The sequence below is a fragment of the Sciurus vulgaris genome (genome assembly GCF_902686455.1).
Source record: "Sciurus vulgaris genome assembly, chromosome: 16".
NCBI classification, from domain to species: domain Eukaryota; kingdom Metazoa; phylum Chordata; class Mammalia; order Rodentia; family Sciuridae; genus Sciurus; species Sciurus vulgaris.
In genome coordinates, this window is record NC_136477.1 from 24,181,155 (window position 1) to 24,198,657 (window position 17,503).

General features: G+C 36.6%; 1 protein-coding gene across 8 annotated transcripts in view; it reads left to right on the top strand.

The window, feature by feature from the left end:
- The window catches only part of ULK4 (unc-51 like kinase 4), a 633,437-nt gene that overhangs the window by 220,426 nt on the left and 395,508 nt on the right, over positions 1-17,503 (top strand). For all 8 annotated transcript variants that reach the window (XM_079114122.1, XM_079114115.1, XM_079114118.1 and 5 more), the window contains one exon: positions 7,601-7,693. In XM_079114122.1, the coding sequence (XP_078970248.1) occupies positions 7,601-7,693 (93 nt within the window). The remainder of the gene's footprint in view (positions 1-7,600; positions 7,694-17,503) is intronic.

Consider the following 17,503-nt stretch of genomic DNA (forward strand, 5'->3'; position numbering starts at 1 on the left):
TGCCCCTCAGTGAGCTTACATTCTGGTGTGTGTGTATTTGGGGGGACGTCAAGCAGTAAGCAAATAATTATGTAAGATGACTTCAATTAAGTATGAGTAATGTGGAAAAAAATGAAAGGTAAAAAGGTGTAAAGAGATAGTGGATGATGGGAAGGCGAAAGAGGGAGGGGCTGTTTGGGTAGCATATTCCGAGGAGTTTCAGGATGTAGCAGGCCTCGGAAAACTCGCCATTCTCTTTCCCTTTGTAGGCTGCAGCCATTTCACCCACATGTATTTTAGTTTTATATTTTCTTTCCTCTTTCGAGTGTTTTCTATTGAAAAGAGATCATGCTGATATAAATGTGCTTACAGTATTTTTATGACAGCATGGCATTCAGCATTCCTCTCCTGGGGAAAATGAGTACAGCCTTTCTTTTTTATAATTCTCTTGTGACCTGTAAAATCATCAGGGCCCTAATGATTTCATAAATTATTAAGGCTTTGGTTTTTGGAATCTGAGAGAGGAATATATTCCTTACACATTAGAATTTTATTTCCCTGTAGAAATTGGAACTTAGAAATTGATTCTGTTAGTGGCAACACACTGTGGGGTTGGTTAGCTGTCTTAGGAATAATTGTCCAGCAAAGATCATGAGTTTGACGATCAAATTTTGGTGTTTATGACTCACAACATCTGGATGGTTCTTATTGCATCTTTGTTTCCTTTAGTCACAAGAATTCTATGTTAAAATAGGCATAAACTTGGTCATCTTTGATGGGAGTCAGAATGGAAAGGACTATTTATTTTTGGCCTTTCCTTGGGTAATTTTTTTTTTTTTTTTTTTTTTGCAGAGAAAATTTAACTTGTAAATATTTTACATCAAAAGAAGCATCATAATATTCTACATTTTGCTTTTTACTTATTCCTTTTATAATGTTTTAATGTTTTAAGTCTGCCTAAAAGGGTGCATTTTACTTCAGGGTGTAACCTACAGGAATCTAAATTAGGATAATTTGGGAGTTAGGGTCAATAGTAGGACATAAATATCATTTGTTCCCTAAAAATCAGGATAGTTCTACCACTCCAGTTCTTTGAGTATGTTTATTAAAGTCTTTTTAAGACTTAGTGAATATTTACTGTTCAACTGGTAGAAGAGAACAATGCTTACTATCTGAAATTTTATTTAACACTTATTTTGAAGTTGTACCTCTCTCTTACTCTCAAAAATTACAGGTGTGTATATAGAGAATGTATATATCTGTTGACCATCCCTCTAACTGATTTCTGTCCATTTCTTTATTGACACAGACATCCATTTAACTCTGATATTTACATATCTATGCCAAATGCCAGAGAATCACAAATTCAGAGCACATGAAAATCACATGACTAGAAGTCCTTAAGATATTAACTATTTGTTTGATTCATATCCAATCTCATAAAGTTTTGGGGTTGATTCAAGATGTCATCTGGTTCAGATTTGGATGGGGCTATTAAAATGCCAGAAACAGTAAGTTATCTGGCCCTTTCTCATAGCAGCTCATGGGAGATTGCTGAGCCTTTTTGAAAGAATTTTACCTTAAAACCTTTGCTGTAGAGAAAGGAGAAAAATAAATAAAAAGAGATCTCATGAAAATAGGAGACTAATAAGAGAAAGGGGCTTGAGAGGGACAAGGGGAGGGCATGAGGAAGTACTGAGGAATGAAATCTTCCAAATTATGCTATGTCCATGTATGAATATAGCACAATGAATCTCACTTTTATAAATAATTAAAATGCACTGATTTTGATAATAGAAGAGAGAATATTAAAGTAGAGCAAATAATGGGATGGGGAAGAAGGGGAGGGAAAGGGAAGGTAGAGGGGAATGTGATGTATTATGCATGTACAAATATGACATAATGAATCTACTATTATATATATTATATATAATTTTAATGCATCAGTTTAAAAAAGGAGGCTTGGCTGTTTGCTGCTGCTTTTTTTTTTTTTTTTTTTTAAACCAGGGATTGAACCCAGGGGTGCCCAACCACTGGACCACATCCCTAGCCCTTTATTTTTTGAGACAGGGCCTCACTAAGTTCCTGAGGCTGGCTTTGAACTTGTGATCCTACTGCCTCAGCCTCCTGAGCCATTGGGATTACAGGTGTGCACCACAGCGCCTGGCTGGTGGCATCCTCTTTATCTAAACCCAGCCATTTCTTTCCTCTAAACTCTCAAGCCCCAGAACCATTTTAAGCCACTAGATTTACATTTTAACACTCTCTTCCTCATATCATTCTCTTGTTTAGAATTCTTTTATAGATTGTAGAACACTGCAGTATTTACCCAGCGGTTCAAAACTGATTGTTTTGCTCTTTGTCTGCCAGTTTGAGTTAGTGTCTTCATGTTCCACTGTATGGTTTCTCTATTCCTAGGGAGATTTGCTTAGTACTTTATGAAATTTCCTGTTTGGAACCTGTCTCTCTGCTCCCACTCCCTGTCATCTTAGTGTAAATATCTACATTTGTGACTATATCTTGGCTACTTACATAACAATATTTTATTGGCTATTTTGTAATCTGCTTGTCATCTATACCTACCTTTATAGTTGTACTGAAAATCATCTGAACAATTCCCAGTTAAGGAACTTCTGGGATTTTTCTAGTATTTTACTGTCATATAAAATGCTACAAAGACTATATCTACATCTTTGGGCATGTTGTTATTTCCTTTTGTTGGTTCTCTAGGGGTAGACTTACTGTGTTGAAGTTTATATATAATTCAAAGGCATTTGAAATGTTTTTTCAATTTTTTTTCAAAGATGATGAACAGTTTATTGTACTAGGTTCCTATTATGAAGTTGCCCATTTTGCTGTCCCCTTGTTAGTTCTAACTTGCATTCCTTTAGAGATTAATGAAGTATATCATTTCACCCACATTTCTTGGTCATTTTAATATCCTTACATGAATTTTTCCATTTGTTCAGTGGTATCTTAAATGATTTTCAATAGCTCTTTAGATAGTCATCACTCCTGCATGATGTTTCTATCAGTGACAGACCACCTATCCAAAGATGGTCCCATAAAATTATATCACCTGATGACATTGTAGCTGTCTTAGTGTGGAAAAGTAGATTCTACGATGTTCATACAAGGAGGAAATCACCTAAATATGCATTTCTCAGAATATATCCCGCCATTAAGCAGCGAATGACTATAGTAAGAATATTAACTCTTGGTTTTACCAATATTCTGCAAATAATTTTCCCTTATTAGGTTTCTTTGTAATGGTTTTGCTATTGAGAAATATTTAACTTTTAAAAATGCTAAAATTATAGATATTTTCCTGATTTCACTTTTGTTGTCATGCAACAAAAAGGACTTCTTACTCAAGAATGTGTATTTTTATTGATTTTTGTCTTACTATGAAGTTAAACTTTTCACTTGTATTCCTAACTTATTGGAGATATATTTCCATAAGGTATTACCTGACTTGTCTCTAAAATTACTCTTTCTTGTCCAATGTGAAGTGTCACCTTTCTTTCCTTTCAATTAACATGTATATTCTTGATCCCACCCTAAACTTAAAAATTATTTTGATTTTATAATGTACTTTAGCTTTTCAGTTAGCAGGATCTTCCTCTTTTTCTTGAATATTTTTAAGTCACTTTTCCCCATGCCCCAATTCTAAGTATACTCCATTGAGATTTAAAAGTGAATTTGTGACTTAATCCTTGTAGAATGGATCTCTCTATGATACAGTGCCTCCTTCTTCCACTCAACAAAATTGAAGACACTTCTTCTTGACCAATTTTTTGGTCATATCCCTGAGAATAGCCTCTCAGCCATAATCCAGAGTTATTTGGCTAGGCTTTTCAGTTTTCTCCCAGCCTACCTAATTGGGCCCTAATTGTACCAGGCTTTTGAGAAGATACAGGATCATTTCTTTTAGGATTGGGAGTGAAGAATGAGAAGGAAAAGACTACTTATTCTTTGGCTTTTCACTTGGTCAAGAATATGTGATTTTTGGAGTTTGCTTTCTAAGTGGATATGAATTTAGTATGAATGGCTTTTCTGTCCTGGGTTCTGGCTGCTTGGCTCCTTGGTTAGAGAGGATCCTGGAGGTAGAAGGGTGGGGTCCAAGGACACCACTGCTTGTGGTGCTGTGTGGCAACTACCTACAGCCAGGCTCAGGGCACTTGAAGTGCTCTTCTGTAGCCCTGTCATCCAAGGGACCAACTGGCCACTTCTTCTGAGGCAGTCTCAAGAATCGGGGCTCACTGCTTTTTTTTTTTTTTTTTTGGCCTGGTTGCACTGGGAGGTGTGTGGCAACCATTTACTATTAGCTGCTTTATCTGTGTTGAGAAGACAAGCTTAGTAAGTCACAGCATGCTTTTGGCTAGATCTTGCTGATCATTATGAAACTACTGATTAAACCCAAATACATTCAGTATTTGTATTGTAAACATGCCTGGTATGAACTTTACACTCTTTCACTGAAAAAGGAGTTAAAGGAATGATATTCTCTGAGAGAATTGACTCACATGGACTTGTGCACCTCCCTGCCCGAGCCGTTTCAAGGTCAGGTGACCTCAGACAACCTCGGAACACTTAGAAAAATTTCACTGGTCTTTTTAAATGCAGTACTACATGTTGTCTGTTAAGACTATTTCTAATTATGTTTTTCAGTCTGTTGGGAATGTTTTTTTTTTCTATTATATCTCTAAATCATTGTCCTTATTTTCTCTTATGCTCTCCAGTTAAGTATGTAAGTAGGAAAATCTTTCAGAAATTTTTTAAAAAAATTCATGGGTTTTGACCTCTTCCCTCAGTGGTTCAAGAATGTCTGGGGGTGCAGCAAGGGGCTGGTTATCCTGGGTGCGTGAATCTCTTTTCAGAAATTACTCACCTTCAATTCGGGAGGCCCTGGCCCATGGTTTCCAAATACAGGTGTGCCATGAAAAAGGACTTTCTTTTATTTCTGACCTCAACGTCAGTGCCTCTCAATTTCCCTATTAAAGGTGTGTGAATCAAAGATTTAACTTAGCAGGTGTTTAAACCCTGAACCTTCCAAATAAACTGGCCCTTGCCTGCCTCCTGGGGAGATGACTTCTGGTCTCTGGAACATCCTGCCTTGTTAGAATATCTCTGTACTTGGAGCCCGAGCCATGCCACATAATGTATGCTAAGGACGTGATTAGTGGGACCCTTGACCTTTACAGAGGCTGGAGACTGAGTAATTAAGGTCAGCCACATAGGCCCTCCATGCATATGTGACTAACCTGGTCACTAAGGCTCAGGCAAGCTTTTCTGGTTGGCAGTACTTCCCACACTCACTCTACATTGTCACCAAGCAGATCAAGCACTTCTGTCCCACTGCACTGGGAGATGTGGGAAGTGACCGGTGGTGGCTTGTGCCTATCTTCTGTCTTTTGTCCTTGCTTATTTTAATGTGTCTTTTCACTGTAGTGCGTCATAGCTAGTAGAATAGATTTACTGAGTTCTTTGAGTCCTAGAAAATCATTGAACCTGTGTGTGTTCTCGGGTACGCCAACTTGGGATAAGAATTTTTTATTTAAGTATACTTAAAGAAGGAAACTGATTATTTCTTCTGTCTTTCCTAGGCTGTTTTTTTTCCTAAAGAAAATACATATTGGTTGCTAAAGTTTTTCAAATGCATTATAACTTCTAAAGATGTTTACTTAATTTATTCCCATGATAAGATATTTTCTGTTTTTTCTTTCTTGACATTACTCATGTTTGATTTTGCTATAGTTTTTTCTACAAACTTAAATTTTTTTAAATTGATGCATTATACATAAAAGTGGAATTTGTTGTGATGTGTTCATACATGCACGTGTCATAGTTTGGTTAATTTCATTTTGTGTTATGTTTCTTTTAACAATGCTGCTTTTGGTGTATTACAATCTTATGAGTGGTTAATATTTTATCCTTGTAATACATGGACAAATCTTATAAATGCTATAATTTAAAAAAAGTAAGCAACCATTCTAATATATGGTACTTCCTGTGTCCTTAAACAGAACACTTGGAGCGTAACATTTTCTTGACTACCCCCATTTTGAACATTGTAGTGTGCAGCAGGCCCTGGGGCCCCATTGAGGTAGAGGCAGCTTCTCTGTTAAATGCTCCCCTGCCTACTCTCTGCTTGGAGTTCTGGGATTGCTTCTTTTGTTTGTTTTCCCTATGCTTTATTCCTGTTTCTTGTATTTCTCAGGTTGCTTTTATGTAACAGTCCCTCTCCTCCCTTTTCCTTTTCTTGGCTCCTTCCTAAAGGCTGTGGGCTTAGAAGCTGTATAATTAAGCTTGCTAGATAATAATATCCAAAATGAGAGTAAATAAGCTCTGAGTAAGAGCCGGGGGCCCTGTTCTCTAGATGAAAAGCATCTGTTTCATTCGTAGGCTTTTAAATATCCTTGGTATTTTTAGAGATCCCTCCCCCACTCCTCCATTCCCTACTCTTTAGTTGTTGGCTATTCCAGAGAAATAAGTCGTAAAGTTGATTGGTTAGTTTGTTCATTCATCCATTCACTCACTCATTTGATGCTTATTTATTGAGCATCTATGCAGTGCTGTACACTGGATTACTGGACTTAAATAGGTAAGATGTATACAAAGCAGCCTCTGCTTAGCAAAGAACGTGGGAGGACAGTCTGCATTTTGTTGTGGAAACTTGTGACGAAGGCGTTTTGAGTTTTATTTTCTTTGGTAATATGGTTTAATTAGAAACTTTAAAAGTATTAATAGTAAGAGTGCTCTGCAGAAGAGTTAACATACTCAGCCTGAGACTGCTATCCTTATAAAGCTCTGCTTGCCATGTTGGGCCCTGACTGGGGTTTTGGAACATGGCACTCAGGGTGCTTCTAGGTCACACTTAGCTGGTAAGCATAGTTCACTATGTCTGGACAGGGCACCTGGCTGTGCTGAACCTCTGCTTTTCTTCTGGGAGACATCCTAGAGGTTGCCTGTGTGAGCAAACCCTCATAAAACCTGTGGTCACCGAGTCCCTCATCTGCTTCCCTAGGCAGAAACATCACACACGCGTGCTGTATTTTCAGTGCTTGGGGAAAATTTGTGCTGAGTGTAGCCTCTCATGTAAAGGTGGGCTCTAGGGGGAAACAGACAAAGCTTGCTTGAAAGAGAGAGAGCAAGAACTTGCACACTCTCAGGTGCACAGGGACACCTGCACATGGAATCCTCAGGTCTCTGTGTGCATCCTTCCCTTGTGATTCAGCTTTGTGTCCTTACTGTGTTGTATACTACATCTTAACCATGAGCACAACTATGTGTTGGGTGCCAGGAGTCCTCTAGGGAATCTTGAAATGTGAGGGTATTCTGTACTCTCTTATTATGTAGCAGGCTCAGTGCTGGATGATCTGAAGGAATATTCCTGATGACAGTCTTCTATGAAGTAGGTCAGTGTCATTACCATTGGGAAGTGAAGTCTGTTGAAGCTTCCTGAGGTTGAATAAACTCTGTAGGTCCTATAGCTCATAATTTTGTATCTATTTTTCCCAGATGTTTGTTCCTTATGGTCTCTTTTTTCCCTGTTGTTTAGCAGGGGACTTTTAAGTGAGGGAAACTACTGAGTGTTTTTTTAATGCCTTTATCACTTCAGGTATGAGCACATCCTCATGGAACCAGACCCAGTACCAGCGTACGCTCTCAAACTGCTGGTCGCAATGACCGAACACAACCCGACTTTTACCAGGTACTCCAAGTTCAAATTTCTTTGTCTTGTTTCTCCTCTATAAAATGAGTTATGTGTGATTTGGAAATGTTGTTACAGATGATGAGATTCTAAAATACTAACATTTGAACTGCCAAAATGGTATTTTCATATTTCCTGGTTTTTAATATCTGTCATGTATATTGTTTTGGCCCTTCTGCTCATATTTTTAATCCGTTACCTGAGTTTGCATCCTATGAAATGTATGATGCTTCAAAATGATAAATTCTTTAAAGGGAAAAAAGGTATTACATATACTTTTAGAAAATTGGTGTCATATTTTGTACTGAGCACTGTTAAATCTAAATAGTATTTATTGACTCTTAGTTGCTACCATTTTATTCAATTGACATACTGTTCTTTAAGTGGTAGGGAAATTTTGCCCATATTCAAGGTACTGAATAATGGCAGATTTCATTAGAACTGGTTGCTGGAATACTTTTAGTTTGCTAGACATAGTTTGAGAGAATACCTAGAACCACAGAAAGGGAACACAGGAGACGATCTTCCTTGCTTTCAAACAAGAAAAACAAGTGTTGAACAGGTGGACTTTCTGGGCTTTGGATACCATATGTAGGAGCAATGTAGCTCGAGTCACCAGTTCATTTTAAATAAAAAATCACATGCTTCCAATCACCTTCATCTTATCTGCTGCCTAATCACAGAAGCACTGCTTTATCATGTGTCGTCATTTACTAATGGTTACTAGTAAATAAGAAAAGCTGTTTCTACTTTAAAGGATGGAAAGCTGGGTGCGTGAGAGCATCTGGGTGTGCCAAGAGTCAGCATTGCCATGTGCTCTTGATCTTGGATTTGTCCATGATGCTGGGCTGTACAGCTCTCAGGCTGGCTACCTTCCTTCATCCATTTCCAGAAGGAGCCTTGCAAATATTACCGGGTCCTCTGTGTGGTGTTGCAAAAGAACTCAGGAGCACAATCAAAACTTCATGTTCCTGAAGCCTTTTAGAGTCTTCCAGAAGGTGCTGGCCATGAAAATCCCAAATTCCTCACTTGGAAAGCAACATTCTCTCTTCCTAAAGAAGTCGTTAATTCTAAAGAGTAAATCTGTCTTAGAAGTTGAGTAGAGAGTCAGATAGTTGCATCTTTCCTAGGCATTTGACATCAAGTACTAATGCTGTATGCTAATTTTATCTTCTCATGGGATTGAACAGATTGCATTTACTTTTTTAATGTCGACTTTAGCTCATTTCTGTGGCATGTTTTCCATACGCCTTTTCCTTCTTGCCAACTCTATTAAATTCAGCTGAAGTTCCTCGCTTTGGTGCTTGAGGAGAACTCTAGAGAAGTAGAAACAGGTAATTGATGGCTTCTATAGAACCATTTTTATTTTAAAAATGATTATAGACTAGCCTTAGAAATTAATTTACTCTAGGTTTTTTTTTTTCCTAAGAGTTTACAAATAGAATTCAGTGGGCTATTTGATATATTTTTGTTTCAATTGAGCAAGTAATGCTTTCTTGTATTTTCTTTCTCCTAAATTCTAACAATAGAATCAGGAGATTTCCTGAGCTTTCCTATCTCACCTCCCCACTGCCTCACAGTTCTCTTCTCCTAAGGTTGATGGTCATTATTATTTTAGTGTCTGCTTCCTAAACAATTTCACATTACTAAAATTATATATGTAAAATACATATATATGTGTATTTTCTCAACATACTCTGAAATGCTTTTTCTCAACATACTCTGCAATGCTTTTTCAATTGTTTATTCATATTCTTGCTAAAGTCTTTGCAGACTACTAAATGAAAGTGGGACTTCCTTTTATTTGGCATTCACCTAACTATTGATAATATTTAATCTCTTAATGTTTATTCATTGTGTCTAATTAAAATGTAAAGGGTGTATAGGCTTCAACCTTCAGTTCTACTTCTAAGAATCTGTTCTACAGAAAAACTCACCTATGCACAAAGATTTCTCCTGAGCTAAATTTTTTCCCAGTACTAGGGATCGAACCCAGGGGTGCTTTACTATAGCTACATTCCCTTAGCCTTTTTATTTTGGTTTCTTAATTTTGAGAGTCTTGTTGAGTTGTCCAGGGACGCCTTGAAATTGTGATCTTTATACCTTGAGTTGCTGGATTACAAGCATGGACCACCATGCCCAGCCTGAGGCAAATAATTTTTAAAATGTGAAAATTTTATATAATCTATATAATTTTATATGAATATAAATTGAATTATGTAACCATAATACAGAATCCAAAGTAACTATTTAAAAGGGCAAGATCAATTTTGAATACTGATACACGGAGATTTCTAAATTATTTTCTTAAATGGATTAACTGCCCCCCCTATGTAAATGCCACTTTTACTTTATATGGGTTCTCTACAGATTCTGTTTTGTTTGCCTTTTTCAAGAAACAAGATGTTAAGATAACAGTGTCCCCACATGTTTTGGCACAGGCTCTAAGGGTCAAGAGCAAAGCATTCCAGACCAGTTATGTCCCAGCTCCTACATACTTTACAGTGGTCCTAGGTCCTTGTGACCCATGTGCAAATGCCAAGTCCGTTCACCAAACTTAAAGGTGGGGAGAGAAGAATAATCAATAATTAGACTTTGGGGTTTATTTTATTTCCCTAAGTGGATTTTTAAAAGTACATTTTAAGTGGAAGATTTTGGAACAGGCAATGCATTTTTGTTAGGGAAAGAGAACAACATAAAAAGACATTGAGAAGATTTAACTCCTGTCTCTCTTTGTCTCATTTCCTAACATTCCCTAAGGTGCGCTACTTTTATTCATATCATGTCCAAGTGCAAGCTAACATGAATGTGTATTTTCTCATTTCTTCCTTTTACACACAGATAACATTATGTACGTTTTTCTGTCCCTTGACTTTTTTCCACTTAACAGTATATGCTCAAGATTTGCTTCTTACATCAGTATGTAGAGAGTTTCCACATTGTATTTTATACTAGTGAGATTTTACATCAAATGTATATATCATAATTTACCCAATTAGATTATAATAGATATACTTGTTTTGAATTTTGTGATATTGCAAACAGTGAATAATCTTATCTGTATATACTCTGAACTCTAAACAGATGGCACACAATTAATAATTTGTGTTTGTATTACTTTTCACATAGATGGTAGCATGCTGACTACCCTATTTTGCACCTTTTTAAAAAAATGAGGCTTTTTTGAAAGGTATTTTAACATTTGTTCCTTTTTGTGAGATACATAATATTGCATTTTATGAATATTCCATATTGATTTAACAAGTCCCCTTTTGGAGAGTATTTGTTTTTTTCTAACCTCTTGGCATTTATAAAAAATTGTAATTAATTACATAGGTTGTCACATGTGAATATGTGTACAGAGTAAATAATTAGAAGTGGAATTGCTTCATCAGTTGTACAATACTTGTATATTAGTGTCACCTGGGAATTTGTTAAAATTTAGAAAGCTGTGCCTTTTCCTGGTCAATAAAATCATGATCTCTAAGACTGAACAGTAATTGCTCATGTTTCCGGGATGATTAAATGAACATATACCTTTGAGAACCTCTAGACTGAGCATTTCTAATTTTGAAAGATGTTCCCATATTGTCCCTAGTCTAAGTTGTGCCAATTTTCTGTTTGTTAACTATGTATAAGAGTGTCAGTGTGAAAATTATATGAAATTAGTATATATGTGACCTTTATCATTCTGATATGTGAAAATTGAGTCTTTGATATTCATTTCTAGTTTATTGCATTGTGATCTTCATTGGATAATATTTTTGTTCCATTTCTGGTTTGTATTTTTTTTCATTTGTATCCTGATATGTGGTCAGTTTTTATGAATTTTCTATATGTGCTTAGTGTAACCAAAACAAAATGGTCTAGTGCTGAGAACTATCTCCCTTAATTTTGGCAAGGATCTAAAATGCTTAATCATTAAGCTCAGAGGCCTTCCCTAGTGACTTGGTAGCAGTGGTTTTTAGGAAAAAGCTTGACTGTAAAATGTATATCAAGTAGAATGACCTGTTTTGTGCAAATAGATTTCTAATATAAAAGTAACCATGAACCACTTCTATACATTTAACTTATTAATTGTATCCATCAGCATCAGGTTCTTTGAAGGATATATATCTTAGTTTATCTGGAATACACTGAGTTTAGAATACCAAATAATAACCATTGGAACATTAAACTGCCTTGTGTTGAGTGAAGCAATATTGTTTTTATGAGTTTTTTTCTTATTTTATAGGATTATTCTTGGATAAGGAAATCCACAAAAGCTTAGTGCCACTGAAGATTTATTTTTCCTTTTCAAAATAAAGCAAGCATGTGATCAAATCTACATTGTATGTTGCTGTGGTTCAAGTGTGTTACCTTAGAATTTGTGCATTAGAACCTTAGTTCCTCAGTGCAGCAGTGTGGTGAGGTGGGGCCTAGTGGGAGGTGCTCTGGCCATGGGGTTGGGGCCCTCATGAATTCATTAATGAATTTCCTGTGGGAATCAGTTAGCTACTGTGGGAGTTTGGCAGCCTTCTCTCTCTTCTCCACATGCCCACTTATCTTGTGACTCCTGGCATGTTATGAAGCAGCACAAGACCCTTACTGGATATGGGCACCCAATCTTGAATTTCCTAGTCTCTAGAACTGTGAGTCTAAACAAAATTCTGTCCTTCATAAATCTCCCAGTCTCAGGTATTCTGTTAAAGCAAGAGAATGTGGGCTAAGATATATATGACAGCACTTATTATTATTTTTTAAAATACACTTCTGCCTTGGCAAATCTAGTTTATTTTTGAGTTCAGAGCAGAGAGGTAAATTGTTTTCCATATTAGTGCAGTTTTTACTCTCGGGGGGAATCTGCTAACTCTCCTGAGCTCTGCCCTTTCTCTCTTCTTAATTTTACAGTAGGTTGCACCAAACCATTCTTCTTAGAGAGAGCATTACTCCAGTAGCTTGTTTCCATTAAGAGCTAATTAGCTTTCAGCAAATCTTACTCAGCAAAGAAATTGAATTTTAACTTTGAGTTCTTTGTAGCAAAATTTAGCTCTTCTTCTGGATTGCAAAAGCATTGTTTATATTCTATATCTAAGAAAAATTGCCTTCATTTTAGTTTCCTCAAAATGTTAGAGCCATTTCTTTTATGGCAAGATTCATAAAAATGCTTTTTAGAAAAAAATGAAATTTTAGGGATCTCTTAAATGAAGTTCACTGTGAATCAGTGGTATATCCTTCAGTAACAACATTCTGGCCTTATGGTCTCCTATTTCTAAGTACTTTTCCTCTTTGATTGTCAGTTCATTTGTTTATTCCTTGATTCATTGATTTATTTAACATCAGCAACTACTGAATGATGATAGAGATAAAGGATATGATCAAGTTTTTGCCTTAAGGTTGCTTACAATTTAATGGGTGAGACAATTTCTTATACATGCTTTTATTAAACATTGTACTATTTTCAAAGCAATAGGCATGTCCCTAAGATTTTGGCAGCATCTAAAGGACTATAATACAGCTAGCTGTGTCATTTTAGTCTAGTTATTCAACCTGTCTTTACTATTTGGTCCACAGACAGTGTTAGTAGAAGTCTTGCTGGCACCCCAGGCCAGAGGCCCTGCTGGGTTCCTGTGACCTGAATTCAGTTACTCACCTGCATAAACATAAGCAAACTATGTACAAAGGAAAAATAAATTTAATTAAGTGTGGCCAAAACTGGCAAAGTAGCTAATCTACTGTGGTGGGTCCTAAAGAAGACTTAATATTTATAGAATCAAAAGCCGTGATATATAAATGTGTGCGTGTACACACACACACATATATTATGTATATATATATATATTATGTATATATATGTGTGTGTGTGTGTGTGTGTGTATAAATGTTTATTTTTAGAAAGGCTGAGCTTACCAGAGTGTATGGTACAACTCAGATTTTCAGCCCTAAAGTGTCTGCTTAGGCTTTGGGGCCAGCTCCTCAATTCCCATTCTCATTCGTCATGATGAAGTTGAGCTGCAGGAAGGGCTTTTAATTTTAAAGTGTCTCTGTTGTAGAAGAGTTTCCTTTTTTCTCCCCTTTCCCGTTCTTTCCCTTCTCCCTTCCTTCCCTTCTTCCTCCTCTTCATTATGATTATGATTATGATTAGAAGAAGAAATGTTGGAGGTATTTCTAGAGGAGACGATTCCTCTGAGAGAAGGTGGAAGTGTTTGGTGACAAGAATTCAGACCGCAGTTCTAGCACCCTATAAAGAAGTGGAAAACATTTTTTCAGTAGCAGAAAGAAACCGCATGGGATGGGTACATTCTTTTGGGTTTGATCTTGGATGACAGTTGTAAAACTCATTTTGAACACTCCACTCATGAGTTTGCCTTTCTGTTTATATATATTAATAAAATTAGACTTTATATTTTGATCTCAATTTTAAATTTGATACAAATTTAAATTTCTTAACCCTATTTTTAAAAAAGATCGAATCCTCAGAAATGTTGAATGTTTCCCTGATATTAAAAAAAGTCACTCCCCATTTAGCTCAATTTATACAGCTAAAGCATTTTCTTGGATGAATGTCTGTATAACTACTAAAGCAAAACTTCACTGTTAAAATTGGAACAAATTGACTTTTCCAGAAACAACATGTTTCTTCTCAGGTGCTTTTGGGTATGGAAAAGCCCCATAAGGAGAAGAATGCCAGTCTCTGAGGCTCCCATTTCCATTGTAGGGTCGCTGTTTGCATGGTTACCTACTTATTCTTCACCAGCATTTTGCAGAATATGAGGGTTTCTCCAACAGGAACTGTGCTCTTGAGCATCCATTTTAACTCCCTCTTTCCTCTTTTGAGGATGTGGTCCATTGTTTTCAGCACATAGGGTTCACATTTATGCTTCTCACTAAAGTTAGAGGAATTCCAGGGGACAAAGCAAGTGTAAAAGATTCAAAATGCTGAGCAAATCTTGAGGGTTTGATCTTTTCATCAGTCTCTTGAATCAAAAGCTTTCCTTTTTTTTCTTTACCCACTTTCCCTGCCTTGATTTTAGGGTTAGTGTTGTGTACTTGTCTAATGTATATTATTGGTATTAAAATTTACTTAGGAAAAATTTGGGAATCAAAATTGTCCTACTTGTTGACTTTGTTTAGGTATTTTGTGTTTTTCCACTGAAATTGTCCTTTTAATAGTTATGAGCATAAACTTTATTTTACCCTCGAAAAGTTTAGCATCTTGTTTTTCCTGGGAAAATTTTTTATCCCCCCTTGGTTTAATTACTGGTGGTTTTTAACCATGTTTGAAGGCTGTTAGTGAAGTAGAATCTCAAATTCTAAAGGAAGTGTTGATGTATTTAAGCTGACTGTGTTTATGTTATCTGGTTCTAGAGAAATCTACAAGTTACAAAAGTATATTTAGAGGAGGCATGTTGTGCTTGCCGTGCTTCTTTTGATTTGTGAACCTGTTGACTGCCGGACTCTGGCCAAGATAGTTATTTCAACATAGTTATATTTTCTCATTGTTTTCTTTTAGTGTAGATGTGAATTCATGGTCTCACAAATACCTGGCAATTATTTCTGGGTGAGAAATAATTTTTTGGGGGGTATGAGATTTACAAGGAAACAACTTGGAGTTTATTGTACACATTTATAAGTAGTGACTCCCCAGTTTCGCATTGCAGAGTGGTTTTAAAAATAAGTGTGATTCAATAAAGCTTTTTGTATTTTGCTAAGGCATCCTAAGGTCTGTTGACTTTCCCTTGTTATCTAAAGCAGGGATTGTCAGGCAGTGATCCAGAAGGCCAACTGGTTTGCAACCTTTTTTTGAATGGCTTGCAAGGTAAGAGTGGTTTTTACATTTTTAAAGTGTTGTAAAACTTATAAACCAAGAGACAACTTTGATACAGAGACCCTTATGTCTGCCAAAGCCCAAAATATTTACTTTTGAAACTTTTTAGAAAGTGCTGACTCTTGATCTAAAGAATAAAACTTTTGTCTTTATTGATGTGAACATTAAAATATCAGCTTTTTTAGAACTTTATGGAACGTTGGAGATCATATGGGTATTTTAAAATGAAGATTTTTTAAATTTAAATATGGTAAAGTCAACCAAAAAGAGATGACTGACATTGAAAAAATAGTCTGTTAGACTCAGATCCCCAAAGGAGGGAGCACTGTACCACTGGGAGCAGAAAGAGGAAGCATCAGGGTAATCGGAGGCCCAGGAAGATGTGCAAGGAACCTTTATTGTGGTTTATGTGGGAAAGAGTAGGTAAAACAGTAAACGGGTTTAGGATTAGCTAGTTTGACAACCTGAGTGGCTTTGGCTTATAGAGGCTGTCCCTGCTTGTCTGGTATCTGTCTCTGGAGTGATTAGGGCAGATGGATAGTGGCTTGGAGTTTTAAAAGCTCAGTCAAGGAGGTGGGTAGTGGTATAAGCGTTGAGTTGAAGTCTTTAATCATAGTGGCCTGAGTGTTTGGGGGCTATAATCAATAATAATCCAGAGTTGTTCCTTCCTTCTGTATTTAAATCTATAGCAGAAGGCTGCCTGCTGTTTTCCTCTTTACAAAAAGAGCCTTATGCTTCCTGGGCAACTAGGCAGAACCACAGACTATTCTACTAACCCTGTGGCCATTGCAAGAGATGACATGAAAGTATTTTGTCAATATTAGTGCTCAGCTACCATGATTGTCTTACTCCAGGAGATCTAGCCTGAGCCTGCAGAGTGCAATGTGGATTTCAGGGCCAGATCCTACATCTTCTGAGCATTTACACATTGGACCAAGTTCACTGGCAGCCTCCTGAATTTATGAAGTGTTAGAAAGGACTCAGTTGTGTAAAGCAACCATTCTGTGGGGTTTGTGCCGACAGAGAGCTGTGAATGATCTGTGTGCTGGTAGAGATGGGTCCTCCCTGAGTGCTAGGAAGAGGATGTCAGTGCCAAAGAGAGGCTGGCAGTCATGGTGACACTGAGGACACTGAAACCTTTGCAAGCTCTCACAGGCCATTAGCCATCCAAATGTTGATGTGTTTCAATGGAACACCTGGTTTCGTGTGTACACAGGGTCTAGCATTAAAGCAATATACTTTATACTGTTGAATTTCCTCTTCCAGCCACCATAGGTGTTGTTATTTTCAGTTAAAAAGAATATTTTTAAAATTATGTGTTTATTTAACATCAGATTAACATCTTCACTTCATTGCTTTCTTAAGGAAAGTGAAAAGGTGATAGTGAACTTGGACCAGAGTAACGATGTAGGAAATATTTGTTTTTACTGATACATGTATTTATCTTTGCTTGGTGGGAGTTCCCAATTTTTCTTGTTTGCTTCTTTGAATTTTGACTGGTCAGTTATTACCTTTCCATTATTTTCTACCAGTAAAGCAAATTTATTTTGCTTCTGATGGTATCAAACTGTGCGGCACTGCAAAGAGAAGCAAAAGAAAATACAACCTTGTCTCAAAAAAAGCATTTCTGTGATACCCTTGTATTTTTGTGTTTGTATGGTCATCAAGTCTTTAATTCAGGTACCTTTATTTATTTGAATTTTGTAGCCTGCAACACCATCAGCTTTTGGCATCCTAACTCTAGAAATGATGGCTGAACAAGAGTCTTCTAATTCTGTGTAATGACAATTATTGGTCAGAATGCATCAGTGTTTGCTGTACAGATGGGACCTTTGTGATGTAATTAAAGAACATTAGAGATGCCAGATCGACAGTGGTCTGAGTGTCAAATAATGTTCTGTGGCTTTCTTGGGACATTTTTAATAGCATCTTGAACATGTGTTGCCACTTGGCATTTTTTGCTGTGGCATATTATTATATACAGGGAAAAAAAACCAGGCAGT